Source organism: Kwoniella mangroviensis, chromosome 2, assembly GCF_000507465.2.
Source record: "Kwoniella mangroviensis CBS 8507 chromosome 2, whole genome shotgun sequence".
In the NCBI taxonomy this organism is placed as follows: domain Eukaryota; kingdom Fungi; phylum Basidiomycota; class Tremellomycetes; order Tremellales; family Cryptococcaceae; genus Kwoniella; species Kwoniella mangrovensis.
Window position 1 is genome coordinate 1,896,530 of NC_088828.1, and position 21,864 is coordinate 1,918,393.

Genomic DNA, 21,864 nt, shown 5'->3' on the forward strand with positions numbered 1-21,864 from the left:
TCCGCATGCAGTATACGTTTTAAGATGCACCGATGCACCACGTTGACTTGTGAGGGTGCAAAACCCCAACCATCAAACCGTATTCAACTTGCATAGCCAGGTTTTCACATCATGCATGTGAAATAAAAAACCATGAACAACACACTACAGAGTCATTGTCTATACAACAAGATCAAAGGAAAACCCAAAGTATTGTTGTCCACATGAGACTATATATATATATATATATTTGCGCATTTGTGTATTTTGTATCTTATATCTTGTGTTTCATTTGCATCGTAAAAGACACTCCAAGTCAACATTGTACAAGGTACAAGTCTATCAATGCTACTACCCCTGTGTCCCCCTTCTACTCTTCTTCCTCCCCAGTCCATTGAACTCTTCCCTAGCCACAAGCCACATAGCAGTAACGCACACTACATCTTTCAAGTTCTCCTCACTCAACGCTATATTATCTTTGATCTTCTTGATCGTCTGACTATGTCCATGACCAATCATACTCGCTTGATTACCATTACTTCCTTTTAGTTGTAAATCCGTCAAACTGACTGGATCTAAACCTTGTGGGATTTTGAGTATTCCAATAACTTTAGGATGATGCGGAGCAGGAGTCAAAGTACCCAACAACTGTCTTTGTCCAGTTTTCTTTACCCACACACTGCACGTCCAGGGAGTTTCACTATCTTCAGGATCGGAATCTTCACCTTCGTCCGCCGTCAACTCAGGCTGGGGAATATCATTATCCGCATCCAAGGTCGTACTTGACATTCTCCTCGATGGAGAGACACTAGCAGAGATCCTTCGAACAGGTTCAGGTCGAGCGTCTAACCTCGGTGATTCAAACGGTGAATTCTGATTGGAAGAGTTCAGATTAGGTGATGAAGGTGGGAAAGGTGATCCTTCTTTGTGAGACTTGGGTGGTTGTAATGTGAGCGAAGTTTTAGATTGGTTGGGTGAATTTATGTTGATCGTATCGTTTGATGTCGGAGGAACAGAAGTGGCTCGAGTCCTACTTCTAGTTCTGGTAGCGGAAATCACACCGGTTGTAGAGAACCTTCTCAAAACTTCATCTCCAGCAGCATTGGATGGGACTCTCAATTTGACCCATTCAAATAATACTTCTTCCTCTTCTTCCCCTGCGGAATTCCCACCAACAATTTCCAATCCAGCATTAGCAGCTGCTTTCAGTTGAGCTGCCCATCCTTCCTCATTCTTCTTGGCCCACTTCTTCACAGACCAAGTGTATCCTACAGGTCGGTTCGAGGGGAAGATAGGTAGAGATTGACATCTCTCCATGTTCGTGGCGGCTGGTGGAGGTTCGACGTGAGATGTCAATCCAGTAACGGCTCCGTCAGCAGTGATCATGGCTCCAGACGATCTCCGTCGAACGACTAGTGGTGCGGTACCGAAAGTAGGTGCACCAACACCAGCTGAAGGGAGTGTTTCGGAAGCAGCTACCATGGATCCTCGAGGTACAGCTGCCATATTGGGGTGAAGCGTATCGGCACCGGTGAAATCATGAGTTGGGGAAGTAGCCGATTTGGGTGGATCGTAAGATGAGAATGAGGCTGATGGACTAGTTTTCCTCTTCGTCGGACCCATATCTCCCATGGATGTCTTCTTCTTGAACACCTTACCGAAGAATTGACGAGTCTTGCTTTCTCCGTCAGCCTTGTTTTGGCCTAATCGAAGGTTCTCCATCTTGAATCCTTTCAGATCTAACGAACCCCTCACTCCACATTTACCATCGTCTGACCTGCTGAGGGTGGGTGAGATGGGCGAAGTAAGAGAGACAAGGGATAGCGGTCGTTGTCGAGGAGCAGGATGACTGTCATCTGCATGTTGACGAGACGTAGAGGCGAAAAATGTCGCTGATTGATGGGTGGGTAGCCAGACTTCTGAAGGCTCAAGGACACCGACACCGGTTATGTCGAGGTTACGTTTGTAAAACTGAAACATGTATACCGTCAGTGTTGTGTCTACCTAAGTGTCACCAGATTATGCGTCACCAATCGAACTCACCTTGGCAACTTTGACATCTGTGGCTGCATCCGTCACGACCGTAGGCTGCATAACATTATGTACCGCAAGGTTGAACATGGGTTCTATCCTCTTTCCCGATGCTGCACTACTTCCAGTCGCAGCGGTCGAGGTTGATATACTAGATCGGATGGACGAAGACCTTCTAAGCCCCGTACCACCAACTTCTGATTCTGTCGAGCTGGATTTTGGAGATCCAGGTAATCCCTTTTCGGCTGTAGCTGAAGGAGGAGATGACGAGACTGGTTCAGGGGATGTAATAGTTTCTTTCGCTGAATTATCTTCAGATTCTTCCAAGGGGAGATCAACCGTTTGAGCGGCAGGCGAATCGGCAGGTGAAGCTATTATGCCATCACCGACTATTGACCCTGAACGACTTGAAATTCCTGACGCTGATCGATCTCTCCTTGGTCGACTGGGTTTGACGACCAGTTGAATTTGGAGATTGAGTGGGTTTTTAGCTGAGGTAGGAGGGGGTTTGACGATGATATATGTCTATTGATAATATAACAGTCGGCATAGGACTGGAAAAGAGTGACTGAACAGTGTACTCACATCCAATGGATTCTTTCTTTTCCTCGACCTGACCTCACCTTCTATCCCACTAACATTCGTCATACCACTTTCTGAACTAGCAGGTCTAGAAGACATTCGCTTCCTTGGACTCCTCCTTCTCTCACCTTGGACCCCGCTGACCTCGGGATCAGCAATGCTCACATTCGTAGCTGAGGTCCGGCGTCTTCCCGTACTATCTGAACTGTCCGATGAACTAGGTGACGAGCTAGAGGTGTTGGTATGTTTCAAAGAAGGTCGAATGATTGCAGGTGAGTTGCTAGAGGAGGAACGTGAGTTGACAGGTCGACCCAAGGGATTGGCCTGTTCGCCGGATGGAGTGGAAGGTAAACCAGCGGGTTGACGCATTGGTAAGGACGATTTGGCTGCTGCTGCTGCCGCAGTTGTAGAGGGTCCTGGTCCAGCTACCGCTGTATTTGTTGTAGTTTTAGGTGTACCATTGGGAGTAGGAGTCGCAGAATCAGGCGGTGGTTCGGAAGCGAATAGGTTAAGAGGGTTGATACTGCTGGTAAGACCTTTGAAGTCTTGAAAAGATTGAAAGAACGGCATAATATTTGCCAAGAGAACGATATGTTGTGGTCCTGCCGTGGTATCTTTCTTTGTTGATGACTTGATTAATTACAGGATTGTCGTACCAGCGAACAAGATGAGATTGACGAGGAGAATGAGGTGGAGTGGTAAGAGAAAGATAAAGGATCGATGTTCCTTTGATTGTGTTGCTGTGGTGTAATAAGTCCTCCTTTTCCTGTCCCTAGCTAAGCTTGAGCTCTGTATCCTTGCGACAATCTCGTCTCGTGTTGTGCTTTGATTCCCCGTGCCCGATTCGAGCTAGATTGGGATGGTGATATGGGTGTTGTTGTTGATACGTTTTCCGCAGTAGTTGCACAATACGCGTATTTGAATCTGGACTTGGCTCTGGATGGAGCTATCCCAATGCGTAGAAGGTCTGATCTGATCCAATCCAGATGATATCAAAATCGTATCAATGCCAGATGGTTAGGTAGAGTGATAGTGATCATACCATTGATATGTATGGATGTTGATAGCAGAAGAAGAGGATGTCGAGTTGGAGCGTTGTGTATGCTGCTGTGCCAAGGTTTTGTGTATGATGTACTAGTCGTACAAAATTAAGGTTGGATAGGATGAATTGTTTATTTTTGAATTATTTTTGACTCTTTCGGCGGCCATATGACGTTTGCGTATTGACGCTGACCGATGCAAAGCGATTCCCGATTCGAGGTGGAAACCGAGCGATAATTATCCAGTACGAGCGAGGGTTGATAGCTGCTCTGTAAATTGTTGCGAGATGGATGGATAAGTTGCAACGATAACACCATAGATTTGATGTCGATATGGATGCTGGAGTAAATCAGTAAATCTGTCAAGGTAGGCTTGTATGCTTTTGCATGTATCGTAAGATGTTTATCTTTATTGATGAGAATTGTCGTACCACTCTGAGCGTTACTGTGTACTGTGGTGAACGAGGCAAACACTGACACTACCTACCACTGCCCGGATGGCCGCGCGTACTGTTTACTGTTATTTTCACTGGAATATCACTTACTCGTAGTGTCGGCCACCGATCGTACGACCAATGGCCATACCACTCCGCTTTCTTTTGCACCCTTTTTACCCACAACCATGCATGACAAATACACCTCGTTTCCTTTGATGAAGAACCGCGTTTAGTCGAGGTACAGTGCTCGCTTTCATGCAGCTGCATAACGAACGGGGAAATCAACCCGTCGGGCTCATGAGGATTCCGGAGGGTCATCATCCTTCATGAGCCTCGGAAAGACCGACGGGGGTTTAGATATGGATTCCCCTTTCTACGATTCAGCAAACGAGGATACATACACATACGGGTACTGTACGAAGAGGATCTGGTTCCAGATCGTACTGATGACTAAATTGATTGATCTACAGGGACATGGAAAGATCCCGGGATAGAACGTATAATGAAAGGATACGTATCCTCCTGTGTTCTCGGGCATGGCACAAATCAGCATTTCACAACTCAGCTTACGAGGTTGTGAAGTGTCATCGGGATCGTCTATTTATGATTTGTGCTAAGGTATAGGTGATTTTAAAATACTGCATTCTATTCGGAACCATTCTGTATGTAGCTGCAATGTACCAACCAGACTTGATGAGTTCGTGTTAGTGAAATGGATAACGTTGCAAACGGAGAAATATAGGTATTTCCGAAGACATGAAGAGCCACGTCAAGATGACAGATAAATCTGTAATTGCCATTATACTTTATGGGTATCTGTTCGGGTCACGAGAATATGATATTCTGTATTGCTATAATCCAATAACCCAAACACACTTGCTAATCATATCGGTTGCAGAGTAGATCATTGCCAGTGACACGGTATCATAAGAGATATTGTAAGAGGAATCAACGATGAACAACAAGCTTATATCGAAGGAAGGAGAAAAGAACAGCTTGTTCAACTCGTCCGAGTATCTCGGTAGGCACATACTCGGTTCGAACAAGATGACCTGAGAGCGATATCGAGTACACAGCTGACTGCCGTACGTTATGAAGCTTTATCTTCTATCCGGTCCATACAAAATGAAGGCATGATCGACCTGCGCCCGCCATCTGCTCCCACCTGTTCCGGCTGGATATGGGAGACCAGCACCTGAGTTCGTGAAAGGTAAGCAAGGCCGATGAGCGGACTTCCGTTAGTAGCAATGGTCGATCCACGTTTATGCGTTAGCAGCAAGGTTCGCAGATGAAGGTCAATTGATATATTGGAGGTCGTTCCAGGAAACTTGTTATATCATATTCATACTTCTCACTAAAGCTGAAGATACTAATCCCTAAATCATTCTAGTTCGAAAGAGTAGATTAGGCGACATCTTTGTTTCGGTTGTCACCGGTGACTACAAATCAAACAGTACACAGTCAGTCATGACCCGTCCGAGAACAAAGTGAACAATGAAATGCAACTCACGAGCATCTCCAACCTTTTGGGAGGTAGACTTCTCTTCTTGAGGTTGAGCGACGGAGGCAGCAGCGTCTAACTTGCCTTTAACGAAGTCGGTAGCTTGCTCTAAAAGACCGGGCAAAAATGTAGTGATGTCAGCGTCGATTTCGTTAAGAGCAAAGTTGATTGATGGTCAAGGCCATGTGTCCATTCATGAACGGGAGAAAAGGAAGGAAGATGGAAGGTAAAACTTACCAACGTAGGACTTCTCAGAGTCGGGCTTAGCAGCGGAGGTGACTTTGTCGGTTAAAGATTCTCGGCCCTATGAGATGAAAAGGGTGTTAGCATATGTAGGAGAACTAAGGTAGATACGTAGGTGGCAACGTGTTGAGTAGAAGGAAAGTGAAGTTGGAAAGAAAGGGAGAAGGGGACTTACAACGTCGGACATTGTGATTGATTTGTTGTTTGTTTGTTTGGTTTGAGTTAAGAGGGAAGTTATGAGGTTGTGTTGTGGTTGTTGAAGAAAGGAAGAAAGAAGAGCGATCAAGATCCAAAGTGGGGTTTATATACCTTTCAAAGTCGGCTTGTTGGCTGTTTGCAATTGTACCTTCCACGTACACAACGGTAGTACAGTACTCATACATAGAGATAGGTTTAGGTGATATCACCTAACCAGATGACGAATGGGTACATCAATGTCGTCATACCCCCCTTATCCTACTGTAAAATTACTTGATACGGTGATTTCTTGGTGGGTTACTGACCAGGTGATTCCGTTGTGGTGGTACAACTACGTCATAGACATCAATTCCATGGTCGCAACTCGACCAGCCTTTTCAACTATGCCAGTACCACTCGAACCTACTGGATGGTTCTTATCTCCAAAGTCAGGGGAATGAATATGAAATTCTCGACGCATACGAGTCACGCTAACGTTGCTTGCCGAGTGGTGAATGAAGGAGAAAAGCGTCGATCAGTTGCGTCATATCCACTCTGTTAGTCTAGTTCCAATAATCATTTGCTTTACTCTCTTTGGTGCTGCCGGAAGGTTTAGGCTTTATCCCAAAAGGAAAATGGCGAGGTCAGGGGAGGTGATTGGTAGATCTTGGTGTCGTCATTCACCTTTGGTCAGTGGGACGTGAACATATCCTTTTCGGCTTAGGACGGCCGATCGTATTCCATGGGAAGGATAAGAAAGTCAAAGTCAGTCACCTGAGTTGCTCTTGCTTTACTTGGAAAGAACGAATCAGCCCAAAGTAATCGATGGAAGATGGGGCTTGAATATGCCGAAGAACGAGTCCGCACTAGTTTCGTTCAAGCTGCATTGTGGATGTTGAAGGTGTCAATTGACCATCGACAATATGAAAATGGTTCTCATAGGAGATGCTAAGTTCATCTCTGTCTATTGAATGCCAAACTATGAACAAGATATCAACTATCTGTCTGACCGACCACGAGTCTACTGAGTATCTCAAGTCCAAAACCGAGCTACCATCACTGTCTATCTGAGATTCAAAGTCGAAGTTAATTCAACGAGAATTTACAATTCAACTCTTCACGCAGAAGAATGCCATTCCCTCTCTCGCTTCACCCGTAACTCTCTCTAACTCCCTCTCATCTTCCGTCATCCACCTCTGGTCTTTAGGGATATTATCAGCCCCTCCTAAGGTTTTCATCAACCTTTCCCAATTTTGTCTTTTCGCTGTGAGTTTCAACATTGGTAGGGGGTTTGAATGTCCATTTACTAATACCAAAGCGGTATTGGAAGGTAACGATTCGTGTAGACGTGTTAGTCTTTCTGAAAAGCGGGATAGGGAAGTGTCGAGGTCGGAGGGGGAGAATTGATCGGTGGATATTCCTCGGTCGTTCCCTATTTATCACACAAACTATCAGAACAATATCCTATAGACCCAATACTGTGCGGGACACCACACTGAAATAGCAATTGTAGACAACGACAACGTTGATAATGTTGATACTCCAAATGAAGATGGCACTTACATCCTTGCACATTAGCCAATTCCATCATCCTACCAAAGACCAAATCATGTCCTTCAACATTGTCCACTATCTTATCTACAATCTCATCATCCGTCGTACATCTAATAGCAGTCGTGGCCTTTGCTCCCAGTGATGTACGGGGATTACTATAATCTATAAAAGCGGAAGTCTTGGAAGGTTTGTTTCGATTCAATCGCTCGAAGATCGGTTCCATATTTTCCATTGTATTTCCAAAATCAGGACCTACAGACATGACATGGAAGAACTTGATCATCAGCTTGTCATTCCTTCTCTGATTTCAAGGATATAAGCAGAGACATCATGGACACGGGATTGGTACAGTTTGTCAACTGTACCACGAAATAATGAAACGTAGGGTGAGTGAGATCACCCAACTCACCATAAATCATCTTCATCCTTAATAAATCCAAACAAGTCTTCGCATCTTCCTCTGAATCATGACCCTTTTCGGACTGTTGGATATCCCTTTTCAACCATCTTTGAGCTAACCACTTCAAACCAGCTTTGAATGGCGGTCCTCTAGGATGTTTATATATCAGTGCCGTATCTATACATAAAGGATGTTTGATCCGTAATGCTATCATATCGCACTCTAATGAATGCCCCAATAAGATCGTATGAGGGGTTATTATTTTCTGAAGGGCTGACTGGATGGAAGATAATGTATGGGTTGCTGAAGATATTTTTTCAGGTGTTATACCTGACCACCTATTTTACATCATCACTATCAGCTTGACTATAGAGGTGTGATCTGGATTTGAAGTGAGTGTATGGCGTTTACCCACTGAGTTCTATAATCTATAATTTCCTTTGGCGGTTTAACCAATTCATCAAATATGTTTTCACCAGAATCATAATCTAGTATAGACACCCTAGCTAATTCTTGACCATCTTCCGATAAGACCTGTACCCAATACTCATCATATCAGCTTCTAAACCTTCCTTCTCCCGGTCTATTCGGATAATCTTAGTTTTAGAAGAAGAACTTACCATTTCACAATCCATCGCTAACACAGGCCACTTGCCATCCTCCGGCGGACCGTCCGCCTGAGGAATCTCCAACCAAGGATCGTCCCTTCTGTTACCCTTATTTTTGACATTACCATTACTCATTGACGTCGTACTTCCTCCTATACCCACATCAATATGCACGTCCCCCGTACCATCCACCGGATCAGATAGGGCAGCCGAAAGACTAGCTGGTAAGGTCGACAAGTCCAGGCCTGGAATGACGGGCGTATCGGATGGTGAAATGTAAGATGGCATGGGGTAATCGTTATCTAGCATTTGATGGGGTGTGAGGAGGTATAAGAATGGTGGGAGGTCGGATGATGTTGCAGCTTCTAAAATTTTTAAAGAGATAATCAGCATGACAATATTACTGTATCGGCAAAGCACGACGAGAATAGAAAGCACGCCGCAGACCACTTGGGAAACCATATGACGGCTTCTCCTGCAAGCTAAAAGGATAATATAACTCACCTGCCAACTGCTTAGCCTCCTTCTCTTTCTGCTTCTTCAATCCATCCGGTATAGGACCCATCAACAGACTATTCAACACCGAGTGTAATTTCCTATCGTCTCCCGGTGCCCTGGTCGGACAAGCATAAGTGAATAGTTTCGGTATTATAGGTACTCTTGCAGGTGGTAATGGATCGGTTGAAGAGCCAGAACCAGTGGTAGTGGGGGTAGGGACGGTGGAGAATGGCATACAGGATACAGTGGGTATTTGATTTAATCCTAGATGTGAAGGTAATAATCCAGGTACGAAGAGAAGTACTGTGTGTGAGATGAATGATTTGTGCTAAGATCAACCCGCTATCAGCTTGATGATCTCGAAGGTCAAAAAGCTGAATGATACGATGAAACAGGAGATGTGAACAGAGCATTTGAATGGACCCACCTCTATCTGTATCCAAGAAGGTTTATTCCCCTCTGCAACGATATACATCACCAGATCCCTCACATGGGCAATCCCAATCTTCTTACCATACCTAAATTCATTAACATTAAAGTGGAAACTAGGTCGATGTTTGGACAGTTTCCTCATCTTACGTCTTTCTTCTTTCGTAGGTACTTTGGTGAATCCATCTTCGTCTGTGTTCAGGTTCGTACCTGCACTTGCGCTTGCACTTGGACCTGGATTCGATGTTTCCGGTATAGGTGTTTTCCTCTTGGTCGATCCTCCTGTCGGAGGAGATGGACTGGGAGACATCTTGGTCCTTCTCAAGATGTTTTTTGTGGTGGTGATGAGTTGATCTACTAGAAAGTCAAGATAAGTGTGGTTGATCGAAATGTTGCATACGAGTATGTTGAAACAGAAATGAAATCAGAAATCTTGAACCGGTTAACGAGTGATCGATATTGAGCCTGATTTCCATCTTATCTTGGGCTCTACGAGTACCATCCATGGGATCAGGATCAGGCTGACATCGATTTACGTTAGGCGCGAAAGTGGAGGGAGGACATGAGGACACGAGGAAATGACCACCCTAGGACAACAACATTACTCATACATGACGATGGACTCTGAAGATATGATCATCAAGCTAACTCAGAACAGGTCAACATGGCTCCAGATAAAGGTGAGACCCACAAAGCTATGTATGAAGAGTTGCGGCTGATTGTTATATCACTCACTCTCCCAGTCGAATGTCCCATCTGTTCACTCCTGGTCGCAGAAACAGATATAAACCTTCACTTGGATCTACAATGTCGAGGCTCATCGTCAGCGGCGGGGCCGAGTACGACTCCGAAATTCAGAACAAAAGGATCACAGAGCTCTCCTGATCGGGAAGTCATTGATCTACTAGAGAATACACCGACCTCGAAACTCTCTAATTCAAGGAGGTCCTCGAACAAATCAATGCCTGTCGCATCGATCTTCAATTCGACAGCCAAGCGCAAATCTTCCTCGCAGGATGAGTCCATACCGATGGACATAGATAAGAAGGGCACAAATGTATCATCCGAAGAGGGAAAAGGGGAAAAGAAACAGAGGCTAAATCCTCTCATAGCGAATCAACCGTGAGTACAGCTGGTCACAAACATATTACAGATCAAATCTCTTGATCTAAACAAAGCAAATACAGATATACTGATAGGTTGCTTTCTTTCTAGTCTGGCGGAACGTTCCCGACCTACAAGCTTATCATCTTATATTGGTCAAACGGACCTCGTGGGACCTGGATCACTACTTAGAGCAAGGATCGAAGCTGGAGAAGGAGTAGGGAGTTGTATACTATGGGGACCACCAGGATGCGGTAAAACGTGAGTCATAAAATACCAAGTCTCTTTAGATCATCTGTGTCTGGTAGGTATCATAGCTATCTGCTCAGAGTTGTCTCTGAAGGTACAATATAGCTGATCATGAATCTGGTTGGAATGGGATGAATAGGACGTTAGCTAGATTAATAGCTAAAACTGCTGATGCCGATTTTAAGGAATTGTCAGCCACTAGGTGAGCTGTTCTGCTAGAGACTTTCAGCCAGTGATCTCTCATGATGGGATGACGGACTGACTGATCGACCAATAGTTCAGGTACATCGGATGTCAGACAGGTATTCGAACAGGCCAAAAATTCCCTCAAGTTGACTGGAAGGTGGGTGTAATCATTCTGTCCTTGACTGCGCTTACTCAGATACTGAGGTCTCTGTGTTGGTCGCTTATGATAGACGAACAATATTGATGATCGATGAGATACATCGGTAAGTAAGCTTCTTACGATCGAAGGCGGTGACTGATTGTCACCAACACAGATTTAACAAACCTCAACAAGACCTGTTCTTACCCTACGTCGAGAACGGTTGGGTCCAACTGATAGGTGCGACTACCGAGAACCCCTCTTTCAAAGTGAATGGTGCGTTACTCAGTCGATGTCAGTGAGTTAGACATTCTACTCAAATCTCTGAACCAATCACGTTGGCACAGGAAGCTAATGACTGTCCTCGCTTCGTCATGCATCATCCCAGAGTATTCACATTATCTCCTCATTCACCCGAATCACTCCAAGAAATACTTACCAACGCCCTTTCCTCCCTTCCTCCTCCAATACCCCACTTACCACCTGACCTCATACCATTCTTGGCGGATGTAGCTGATGGAGATGCGAGGCAAGCTCTGAATGGGTTGGAACTAGCTTTGAAAGTCTGTCAGAATCCACAACCACAACAATCTAAACTCTTGACAGATTCGAAACCTGATGGTCAGGATCAGGATCAGGATGAAAATGAAAGGCAAAAGAAGAGAGATGAAGAATTGATGGATGCTGTTCGAAGAGGTTTGAGAAAGGGATATGATCGATCGGGAGAAGAGAGATACGATATGATATCTGCTTTGCATAAGTGTTTGAGGGGATCGGATGGTAGTGCTGCGATGTATTGGTTAGCCAGGTGGGTTCATATCACATACACGATCTACGTTTCTCATCATGATACGAACCGTACCTGCAGTAGGTATGACCAAGCTGATTTGGTGATGTTATGGCAGAATGATTACGGGCGGTGAAGATCCACTATACATTGCTAGACGACTGGTGATTGTCGCCAGCGAGGATGTTGGATTAGCTGATTCTCAGGCATTACCACTTGTAAGTGAGCAACTCAACTCATCCAATCCAACAAACCGATGACACACAAGTAGCTGACGTCGATGGGATCATATTGTGCCAGGCTATGGCAACATATCAGGCTTGTCAGGTTATAGGCCTACCAGAATGTCGGATTAACCTGGCTGTGAGTAATTTCTGCTAGGTGAACAAGTAATAAAGTCGGATAGAAGCTGATAGATATCAATTTTAGCATTGCGTAGCGTATCTTGCGGAAGCTCCTAAGTCCACCAGATCTTATACAGCTTACAAGCGAGTAAGTTATACCCTACAGTAAAGATGCTGCTCTCACTCTCATTTTGGGCTTGCATGCAGATGATCAATCAGAACTGATCATCTGAACTTCCCCTTATACAGGCCGAAGCATTATGTCATCAACCACCTTTACCTGGAGTACCCTTGCAAATCCGCAATGCCCCTACGACACTGATGAAGAAGTTGGGTTATGGTAAGAAATACTCTTATGATCCGGATTACAAACATCCAGTATACAATGTGAGTCGACATGTACATCACTCTGCCAATCACGGTAAGATCTTTATATGGGGAAATGAATAGCTGATATACAGTATCAATCTGCTAATTAGGAATACCTACCACATACACTCGCGAATCATTCGTCCCATTCACCATACCCTGATGAACATTTGCTAAAGTCGCTTGAAGCTGAATTGAAGGAGAAGAGTTGGGATGAAGATAGGTTGAGTGAGTGGGAATGGAGAATAAATGGGAATAAGGAATGGGAAGGTCGATTGTCCTCGAAGGAATAGGGACGGGACATCTATATATACAGAGGTCTTACTGGAATATGAGATACATCTTACGATAATGAATAACGATAATGCAAACAATTTTTTTTTTTTAGAATGAAGATGAACAAAATGACATTGATCATAATTCAGGATGTAGAGATGATATCATGACCACAACGCATAACGTATAAATTCATACGTGATCAGATGCTCGTATCGACCTTATCAATTTGTTTCCCACCCAACCAAAAAATTATCAATCAACCTCGTCTTCCCTACCCAAATCGCCCCAGCAATGACAAATTCTCTACCCGCTCCTATAGGTCCACGTATCGGTTCGAAAGTATCTTTATCAAATAATTCAATATAATCCAACTGTAGTTCCACACCTTCATTCTCACTTAGAACCCTTTCTTGTTCATCTAATATCACCCTTGTCGATACAGCTACTAGCTCTTCACCCGTTATATCTCGTCCTTCTGCTGTATCTTTCGATTCGTACAGTCCTTTCGCTGCATTGAGAGAATTGTACAATACCGGCGAGACTTTTAGCTCTGCAGGGGAGAGATAGGCATTACGTGATGAGAGGGCTAGACCTGTTGAGGATCTGGTAGTCGGTAGGATATGCAGGTTGGACGATGTAGGATGGGACAGCAGCAGATCCTTGACCACTATAGTCCATCAGGTTGAATGATATCAAAGTTAGATCGAAGCGTAACATCTATATAAATCGATGGAGAATCGAGAAGACACTCACGTATTCGTAATAATAGGGCTTGCTGGATATCTTTTTGTCCGAAATATGCGTGATCCGGCTGATGCAGTGATTGAAAACAAGATCAGCATGCAATGCACAGAGCCAACATGACCATAAGCTGACATACCTCAACAGCATTGAAGAGCTTGGTGCAGACCGTTGCTACACCTTTGAAGAATTGGGCTAATGATGAAACAACCGTCGATCAGCATATATTCTTATATGGCTTGCATCTGATCTATGGTTTATATCATTCCTCGTGTTCTTTCAGTGTATTGACATGGCCATACTCACGCCTTGAAGCACCTTCCATAACTTCCCCCCAACCCCTCACATCAACTTCCACGCCTTTATGATTCCTCAAATCCTGCAACTCCCCTTTGAGGGGGTACATAACATCGGGAGTAGGCGCAAAGATGATCAAGGGACTTTCTCCTATCTCATGTCCGTTTGAGGTGTTGGTGTTGGGTCGGAAAGACTCGTACTCCGATACACCCAGTCCACGCATCTGTCTTGGCGAGGGAGGTGTAGGGAGAACAGACTGGAGGAGAGCTAGGTCCCGATCGAATGTACGTGGATAAGATGAAAGGTCTTCGTGTGGGGCGAACTGTATCGTTCATCATGTTAGCTTGATACCCGACTGTTAAGATTAGGAGGCTAGGGAGTGTAGCTTACCTGCATTGGGTTGACAAAGAGGGTCATGACCGTAAGCGGATGGCGTGAGAGCGACGTTCGGACTATGAGTCATTACATGATGAGCTGATATACGTTGTTATACGACAGTACTTTCGAAAGCTCACCTAAATTTAGATGTCCTTCATGTAAAGCTCCCATCTGAAAACATTTTCAGCTCATTGACAATGTTATGTCATACACCTAGGTAGCCAGCTCACAGTAGGTACAACCCCAACTTCCAACCCTTTATCTCTCGCTTCCTTCCTCCATCTTCTCAGCTGACCCAACGTCCTGATCACCGGTATATGAGGTTGACCATTCCCATTCGATGCGTTCCTCACAAACACTCTCGGAGATGTGCGAGTGAGTGGAAGTGTAGATGGACCGGCTATCCCTCTAAGAAGATGATAACTGAACATGATGGGCCTTTGAGGTATTTGTACCAAATCTGCTTCACCAGCGAGCTCTATTTATACGTTTGCTTGGCAGCGGTTGACTTTCTTACAAGTGGGGAAGAGAGATAAGAGATGATCATAATTTTGGGGTTGATTACTAGCAGACGTCGTTTCATGTTGTTGCAGTGGTGAGAGATGGTGGAGACCCCGCCCATTCGGTCACCGCCGAGGGCTTAACGGAAGCAGATCATGGCTATAAGTGGGGAACATATATAGAGCATAACATTACCATTACCCACTGAAGCTTCGAAGCCTCAAGCAGCTTGACAACATTTATTGACAGCATTCCAGAGCTTGACATATTGTATCCATACCTTCGCACGACTTGCACTTGCATCAGACAGAGAGCGAGAAAGAGATAGTCAAGATGGACTTCGACGATCTGAGTGAGCACATCACGTCCTCAATGTTTCAATGGGGTATATCAAGCTGATATCATTTTCCCTTTTCCTTCTTAGCCGTCGACAACACCTACCAATTAGGAGGATCTGATGACGAGAGGGAACGAGCCAAGAATGCGGCGTTGATAGAAGAGCTGGATAGGAAGAAGAAGTTAAGGAAGATGGCTGTTCCTACGGATGATAAGAAGGTTAGGGAGAGGTTGAGGGCTTATGGTGAACCCATAACGCTCTTTGGTGAAGGGGTGAGTTGAATTCTTATGTCTGAGAGATTATCTGCCTAGATACTAGGTATCAGCAGGGCATATGTCTTTGGGGATCTTGAAGGGCTAAAATACTGGTGATACTAATTGATATGCAATCCACGTAGCCCGGTGATCGACGAGATCGTCTGAAATATGTGCAGGAACAGATAGAACAAGCTCGAGGAACGGATAGGATGGACGTCGATGAAGATTCTGATGAGAGTAGTGATGAGGAGGAAGAGGAGGTAAGCTCCCCTATTCCTGCTTCTCAGCAATATATGACGAGCTGACTTTACGTCGTCATAGGGAGAGTTCTACACGGAAGGTTCAGATGATCTGTTAGAAGCGAGGAGGGAATTGGCCAGGTATTCATTATCGAGGTGAGTCAGGCTATCCTATAGCTGAGCGTGACTACAAGGTTCCATAGTAGCTGATATGTAAATGTAGGGCTAGGACACGTATAGCGAGGCAGAGGGTGGAAGTGGGGTTACCGCTGGGTAAAATAGTATCTTTGCGTAAAGAAGTGTTCTCAGAGTTGAAGGTGAGTCTGTGGTCTCGATTCTCCAAGCATCAAATACCTATGACTGGCAGACCAATAGAAGATTCTGCTTAGAATGAATCATTCACGAGCTTCATATTGCACGTGCAATGCTAATGTTCCACATTCAACCTTTATTTCAGACATTCAACAACCTCGGTTCTCAATTCGGCGACGACCGACCTTTATCCACCATCCGATTCTCCCCCAACTCGCAATACATCCTCACGACGTCTTGGACAGGCGATAGCAAAATATGGGATTTGCCGAATCTGAATTTAGTGAAGACGAAAAAGGGACATACGGATAAGATTGGTGGAGCAGCCTGGCATCCTCAGGCTACTTTACCTGGAGGTATAGGTGAAGATGGGTTGAACTTCGCCACGGGAGGTGGAGAGGGGAATGTGAAACTTTGGTCTTTGAGCGGGTGAGTGTGGTTAAGGTCTTTACTTGAATGCTTCGGTCATACCGAAGTCATTCATCGTCGAAAAGGATGTTTAACGTTTCTGTACGAGCAACGATCCCCCACTGACCGTTTGAAGGGAATGGGATACTGATATAAACTGTTATCCCTCGCAGTGACAAACCAATAGCGACCCTCTCAGGACACGAGAACCGAGTCGGAAGAGTAGCTTTCCATCCTTCAGGCTCATACCTCGGTTCAGCAGGGTTCGACGGTACATGGAGATTATGGGATGTCGAGAAGCACAAGGAACTGTTGATACAGGAAGGACACAGTAAAGAGGTTTATGCGTTGGCTTTCCAGGATGACGGTGCATTGGTTTCATCAGGGTGAGTGGATGTAGCTTCGTTACGAGAATATCCATAAGCTGATCATTGATTCAATTTAATCCGGTATAGTGGATTCGACGCAATAGGTCGAGTATGGGATACAAGGACAGGTAGAACGGCAATGGTGCTGGATGGTCACGTGAAAGAGATTCTGGCTATGGATTTTGCTCCTAATGGGTGAGTCGGTACTTACTATAACCTCCTATTCTCAAAGATATACAAGGTCATCCATGACATATTTCTACGGACCAGGCTAACTGATAAACATCTCGATGACTCTCGCAGATACCAAGTAGCCACCGGATCAGGTGACGATACCGTCCGTATATGGGATCTCCGAGCGTTAAAAACACAATATATCATACCTGCTCATAAGTCTTCAGTATCAGATGTGAGATTCTTCAGATCTCAGGGTGAGATAGATTCAATAGCTATCAATGGTGAATTACCTCTATCGGGAGATGTAAAAGGTGGTATAACGGATAATACCATGGTGATTGATCAAGATCAAAGTAATGATAACGATATTGAAGTAAAAGAGGAAGATGTCAAACCAACATTGAATGGATTAACAGGAGATCAAAAGAGAGAAGAAGGATTAAACAAATCTGGTTTATTCTTAATCACTTCAGGGTTCGATTGTAATGTTAGAATATGGTCTGCGGACGAATGGAATATGATTAAGAACTTACCTACAGATGCTGGGAAAGTAATGTCAGTGGATATATCTTCGAATGGGAAGTTTATAGCTAGTGCGAGTTATAGCAGGAGTTTCCATTTGTTCGGAGGTGATAACAGTTTATAAGTTCAGGTGGTGATTGATGATTGGCATTGAAAATTTATCATGTTCATGGTCATGAATATACACTGAGACCGATAAGGTTTTATATGATCATTATTATGCATCGATCGATTATGTGACATGTAACTTCCATCACTTTTGCTCATTCTTCGAGACGTGATTTGCAACGTGGTAGGTGCAAACCCCATGAATCATTCCAATCTTCACGTAGACAACATATTGATAGATATTTGTCTTTTCATATTCATATCCAATATAAAGAAACAAGAAAGTAGAACCAGAACAAGAAAGGTAGAGTCATGAAATGAACAGAACTGATTAACAAACCCACACAAATCTTCGATTACTCTTTCACGATAGATGCAAGAACAAATAGATAGATCCTCCTCGACAACAAGTCTTCTTTACCAGCCTTCTCCCCTCTAACGCTCATACTCATACTCAAGCTTGAGTCGGACTTTGATTTTGAGTATCTTTCATCCGACTCATGAATTCCGATATCTTACTCAGATCTATGCTCTGTCCATCCGATTCGATGGCAGTCACCAGCCCGTCGAGCATCTAAAAGCAAAAGGCGCCAAGTCAGTATATCATACTGTCCAAGTATCTCAAGATGGCGAACGATAAGAAAGTCAAGAAAGGCTGCCTATTATATATAGAAGGTATAACTCACCCCATCAACTTTATCAACAGGTACTTTAGTACTCAGACTGATCAACTTCCTATACCTAAAATTCTTTTCGAAATTCTGATTTTCCAGATTTTGTATATTGTCATTCAACAATGATAAAATTCGGTCTTGCCATAAATTGATTCTTCTCAGTTTTATCAACGAGTCGGTATTCGTATTGGTACCGCCTGTAGAGTCAAATTGGATCCTCTCGGGTAATTTAATCTCATCATCATCTTGGTCATCCTCTACATTTTCATTCTCAACCTGATCTTTTACCTGTTGCTGGTCCGTTGATTGTATTGGTCGGAAAGTCAAGGGCAATTCGTTCTCCCCCGTTAACAACTTCCTACCTGTCCAATCTTCCGACGTTGAAACGGAATCTTTTTCCAAGATTTGTTTCAACGAGTCGATCCTCTGATTCAACAATTCCAGTTCACCGACTTTGACTTGAGCTCGATGTAATTGCTGTCTCTTATCTGCGAGAGCTTTAGTGGCTACTCGGACCGATTGTTCAGTAGCGTTAAGTTTAGTTTGCTTATCGACCATCTCGGTTGAGAATGTCGATGAGATGGTCTCGAAAATCGCTGCGATATCTGAGAATATGGGTTTTACGTTAGCCCAGTGTATTATGACTCACCTCATGGTGCCCAACGATTGACAGCTCATCTCATTAAGGCTGGGTCAAGTGATATGGAATGGTCAACTCACTCTTTTGAACATCCCTACTCTTCCGTTCGGGCTTAGGCACCTCCGATTTCAAGCTCGACACGATAGCCTCCGCGGGTGATACCTTGAGTGACTACCCAAAACATCAACATCATCAGCACATCCTTGTATCTCACATCACTCCACTCGGCTTGTAATGACACGCTTGCTCACCTCAATATCCAATCCGAAATCCGAAGGTTTCAATCCCAACTTATTCGCTTTACCTTTATCTGCGCCGGCGTCCAACAATAGATTTACCAAACCTTTATTGCCCACTCTCGCGGCGATGTTTATAGCCGTATCACCGTGGACATCCTGTATATCAATGAGTGTTTTCAGACTTATCGTATCACTTGCAAGAGAAGATCCATTGAGATGATCACCGTTCATCGAATGAGTGATTTGTTGTTGTTGTTGCTCTCTGGCTACCCATTCGAGTACATTGGCCATGTACGATCGTGCGGAGGCCGCCCGTCCTTTGACACCGGCCACCATACTGATATGATGTACGACGGATCTATACGAGTGATCGAGAGTCTTGATGGAGGGTGAGAGCAGTTCCAACAATTGATAGAATTGTCCAGATTCAAATTGGTTCGTAGTCAATACCGATCGAATCAAGGGGGTTTCACCGGCGAAATTGCCTCGATGAATATCAGATCCGAGTTCGATGAGTTGTTTGATGATCGATAATTTCGATAGAGCACATGCCCAATGGAGAGCCGTGTGACCCTGATTATCAATGACCATGTCGATATCGAACGTATCAGGTGATTCATCTGGACCTAAACCGAATACTTGTCGAACATTCACGTCGTCTTCGCCCTCATCATTAGCGGATGTAGAGAATAGAGACAATAGTCTTGAGCGAGTTTTGGATGTGTTGGAATTAGGTCGTGGTCTAACCGGTTTATTAGATAATCTCATAGATGAAGGCAGAGATTGCGGATCCCTGAGATCATCCGATGAATCTGAAGCTCCATCATCCACATCTTCGCCTTCGCCTTCTTGTTGTGGCGGCTCATGCTGCTGCTCCTCCATGTTGCCATTGAGGTACGCCCCATCTTCTGATTTTTGCCTCTTCGCAGGTGGAGGTCCCATATCGGTATCGGTGGTGTAGCTAATAGGCTGGTAAGATGGTGTGGGATGAGGTTGGCCATATTGATCGATGTACATCTCAGCGCCGCTGGGGGGTAAGCCCAAGTTGTTGATATCGGCTGCAGGACCGAGAGAAGGGTTATGATGCCCGTCACCGCTAAGACTCGGTGTCATGGCCATAGCTATACCACGTTTGTTATCGCCTTGGCCGGGGTATATATGCTGCTGAGGAGCAGGGTAGTACATCATTTGATGTGGCTGTTGACCGGGATGACCCATCGGCATGCCCATCATCTGACTCTGATCACCATTCGAAGGTGTGAATTGAGGTGGAGGCGGAGGCGGTAATTGACCAGCTTGCGCGTGGGGATGTCCATGACCATGAGGAAAAGGTGAGATGACACGGCCGTTTGCTGAAGATCCACCTCGATTACCAGACATCAAAGAAGGTGTATAGCCTGCCATACTTGACGAAGGTGTCTTTTGACCGGCTCGATCGGGTGTACCAGTCCGGATGACCGGTAAAGCAGCGATGGCAGTTGGTGAAGGAACGAAATCGAATACGGGTGCGAGGTATGATGACACACCGTACTGAGCTGCAAGCTCTTGTCCTCGTTCGAAAGGTATCCAGGTTCCTTGGTATTTGCCATCTGAAAGAGGAAGGTATCGTTAGATAGGCTTACCCACATCTGAGCCAAACTGCAGAGACTTACATCCACCTTGAACTTTTTCATGTACTCCAGGATGTATCTCCTTTTCGAGGATTTTCGTTCGAGCAGATTTATGTATACCTGCTACTTTGAGTATTTGGGTTGCATTTACCCATCTATAGATGCCCAAAAGTGATGCGTCAGCTTTCTTTCAAGATACTATATGGGATATTTGGACCTACGAATCGGATGTTCGTCTCATGACGGAAATACCTCGAATCATCGCTTCGAAGACGGGTATCTGATATGATTGATATGTCAGCTTGAGTCCAATCTTGAGTAGAAGAAAGAGCTTACACCTGAATATACACTAGCATAGACTTTTGCCTGAGCCGTTCCACCAGGTTGAGGCGAGCCATTCGGTCCTTGGCCCATCACATTTCCGAATACATTTTGATGCTGTTGTTGTAGCTGTTGAGCAGGTGTGAGATGTTGGCTTTGACCGTTAGAGGAGGAGGACGTCGTTGGAGGAGGTGGTTGCATACTCTGCTGTTGTTGCTGGGCAGGGCCAAGTCGCGGTTGAGGTGGTGGTGGCTGTTGGGAATGCAAGTGGGCAGGTAAAGTATGTAACGGTGCGGGTGTCTGCTCGAGGGCACCAGAAGGTGATAAGGAGGGTAGTAATGATGAGTGAGAAGGTGTAGCCGGAGGCTGATTATGATTGGAAGAGCTACAATGAGGGATCGAATCAGCTCGGACAAGAAAGGATGGATCGGGATGCGAATAGAACGATCAGACATACCTTGAAGCTTCCATGATGGTATAGTAGCCGATCAAGACTTATGTACGAGGGGGTGAACAGACAAGACACAGCTGGAAGATGTATATGATCACCTATCTCTTCTGGATTGGACTGAGGATGAGGAATGAGAATGAGAAAGAGTACGGTATAAGGTAGGTAGGACGTGTATGGAGAATGAAGATTCATGTCGACGATTCAAGCGCGTTGCGTTGCGCGTTTTACTGGGAGCTACGCGTATGTAGATGTAGTGTCCGTACATTTGATATGTAGGGTAATTTGACAATTCACTGAAAAATCAGGAAAAGAGGAGGCGAGCTGAATGTGGCACCCCGTCGCAACAAA

The 21,864-nt window shown here is 44.7% G+C and overlaps 7 protein-coding genes across 7 annotated transcripts; 2 read left to right on the plus strand and 5 right to left on the minus strand.

Annotated features, from left to right (window-relative positions):
- Positions 1-330: 330 nt before the first annotated feature.
- Positions 331-3,162, minus strand: I203_107564 (uncharacterized protein; the record flags this gene model as incomplete). The annotated part of the gene is made up of 3 exons (XM_019145640.1): positions 331-1,950; positions 2,023-2,535; positions 2,596-3,162. The coding sequence occupies 3 exons, from the start codon at positions 3,160-3,162 to the stop codon at positions 331-333; spliced, it is 2,700 nt and encodes an 899-aa protein (XP_019005459.1).
- Positions 3,163-5,473: 2,311 nt separating this feature from the next.
- I203_107565 (uncharacterized protein) lies at positions 5,474-6,000 on the minus strand (the record flags this gene model as incomplete). Its single annotated transcript, XM_019145641.1, has 4 exons — positions 5,474-5,508; positions 5,580-5,678; positions 5,808-5,874; positions 5,989-6,000. The coding sequence occupies 4 exons, from the start codon at positions 5,998-6,000 to the stop codon at positions 5,474-5,476; spliced, it is 213 nt and encodes a 70-aa protein (XP_019005460.1).
- Positions 6,001-7,099: 1,099 nt separating this feature from the next.
- On the minus strand, positions 7,100-9,789 carry I203_107566 (uncharacterized protein; the record flags this gene model as incomplete). The annotated part of the gene is made up of 8 exons (XM_065518220.1): positions 7,100-7,422; positions 7,554-7,796; positions 7,954-8,282; positions 8,360-8,478; positions 8,565-8,704; positions 8,771-8,917; positions 9,057-9,378; positions 9,478-9,789. The coding sequence occupies 8 exons, from the start codon at positions 9,787-9,789 to the stop codon at positions 7,100-7,102; spliced, it is 1,935 nt and encodes a 644-aa protein (XP_065372950.1).
- A 354-nt stretch (positions 9,790-10,143) lies between these two features.
- On the plus strand, positions 10,144-12,950 carry I203_107567 (uncharacterized protein; the record flags this gene model as incomplete). The annotated part of the gene is made up of 13 exons (XM_065518221.1): positions 10,144-10,159; positions 10,223-10,601; positions 10,695-10,844; positions 10,972-11,034; positions 11,110-11,175; positions 11,249-11,281; positions 11,333-11,455; positions 11,546-11,965; positions 12,063-12,162; positions 12,245-12,307; positions 12,374-12,436; positions 12,538-12,675; positions 12,768-12,950. 13 exons carry the CDS (start codon positions 10,144-10,146, stop codon positions 12,948-12,950), a joined length of 1,797 nt encoding a protein of 598 aa, XP_065372951.1.
- Positions 12,951-13,157: 207 nt separating this feature from the next.
- Positions 13,158-14,783, minus strand: I203_107568 (pantoate-beta-alanine ligase; the record flags this gene model as incomplete). Its single annotated transcript, XM_065518222.1, has 8 exons — positions 13,158-13,603; positions 13,690-13,747; positions 13,817-13,872; positions 13,984-14,124; positions 14,194-14,296; positions 14,365-14,426; positions 14,490-14,523; positions 14,583-14,783. The coding sequence occupies 8 exons, from the start codon at positions 14,781-14,783 to the stop codon at positions 13,158-13,160; spliced, it is 1,101 nt and encodes a 366-aa protein (XP_065372952.1).
- A 403-nt stretch (positions 14,784-15,186) lies between these two features.
- On the plus strand, positions 15,187-17,597 carry I203_107569 (uncharacterized protein; the record flags this gene model as incomplete). The annotated part of the gene is made up of 9 exons (XM_019145645.1): positions 15,187-15,205; positions 15,278-15,462; positions 15,588-15,707; positions 15,769-15,842; positions 15,910-16,003; positions 16,144-16,427; positions 16,580-16,792; positions 16,862-16,969; positions 17,078-17,597. 9 exons carry the CDS (start codon positions 15,187-15,189, stop codon positions 17,595-17,597), a joined length of 1,617 nt encoding a protein of 538 aa, XP_019005464.1.
- A 438-nt stretch (positions 17,598-18,035) lies between these two features.
- I203_107570 (uncharacterized protein) lies at positions 18,036-21,536 on the minus strand (the record flags this gene model as incomplete). The annotated part of the gene is made up of 8 exons (XM_019145646.1): positions 18,036-18,155; positions 18,268-18,860; positions 18,976-19,066; positions 19,147-20,723; positions 20,787-20,899; positions 20,966-21,024; positions 21,081-21,450; positions 21,523-21,536. 8 exons carry the CDS (start codon positions 21,534-21,536, stop codon positions 18,036-18,038), a joined length of 2,937 nt encoding a protein of 978 aa, XP_019005465.1.
- Positions 21,537-21,864: the final 328 nt, after the last annotated feature.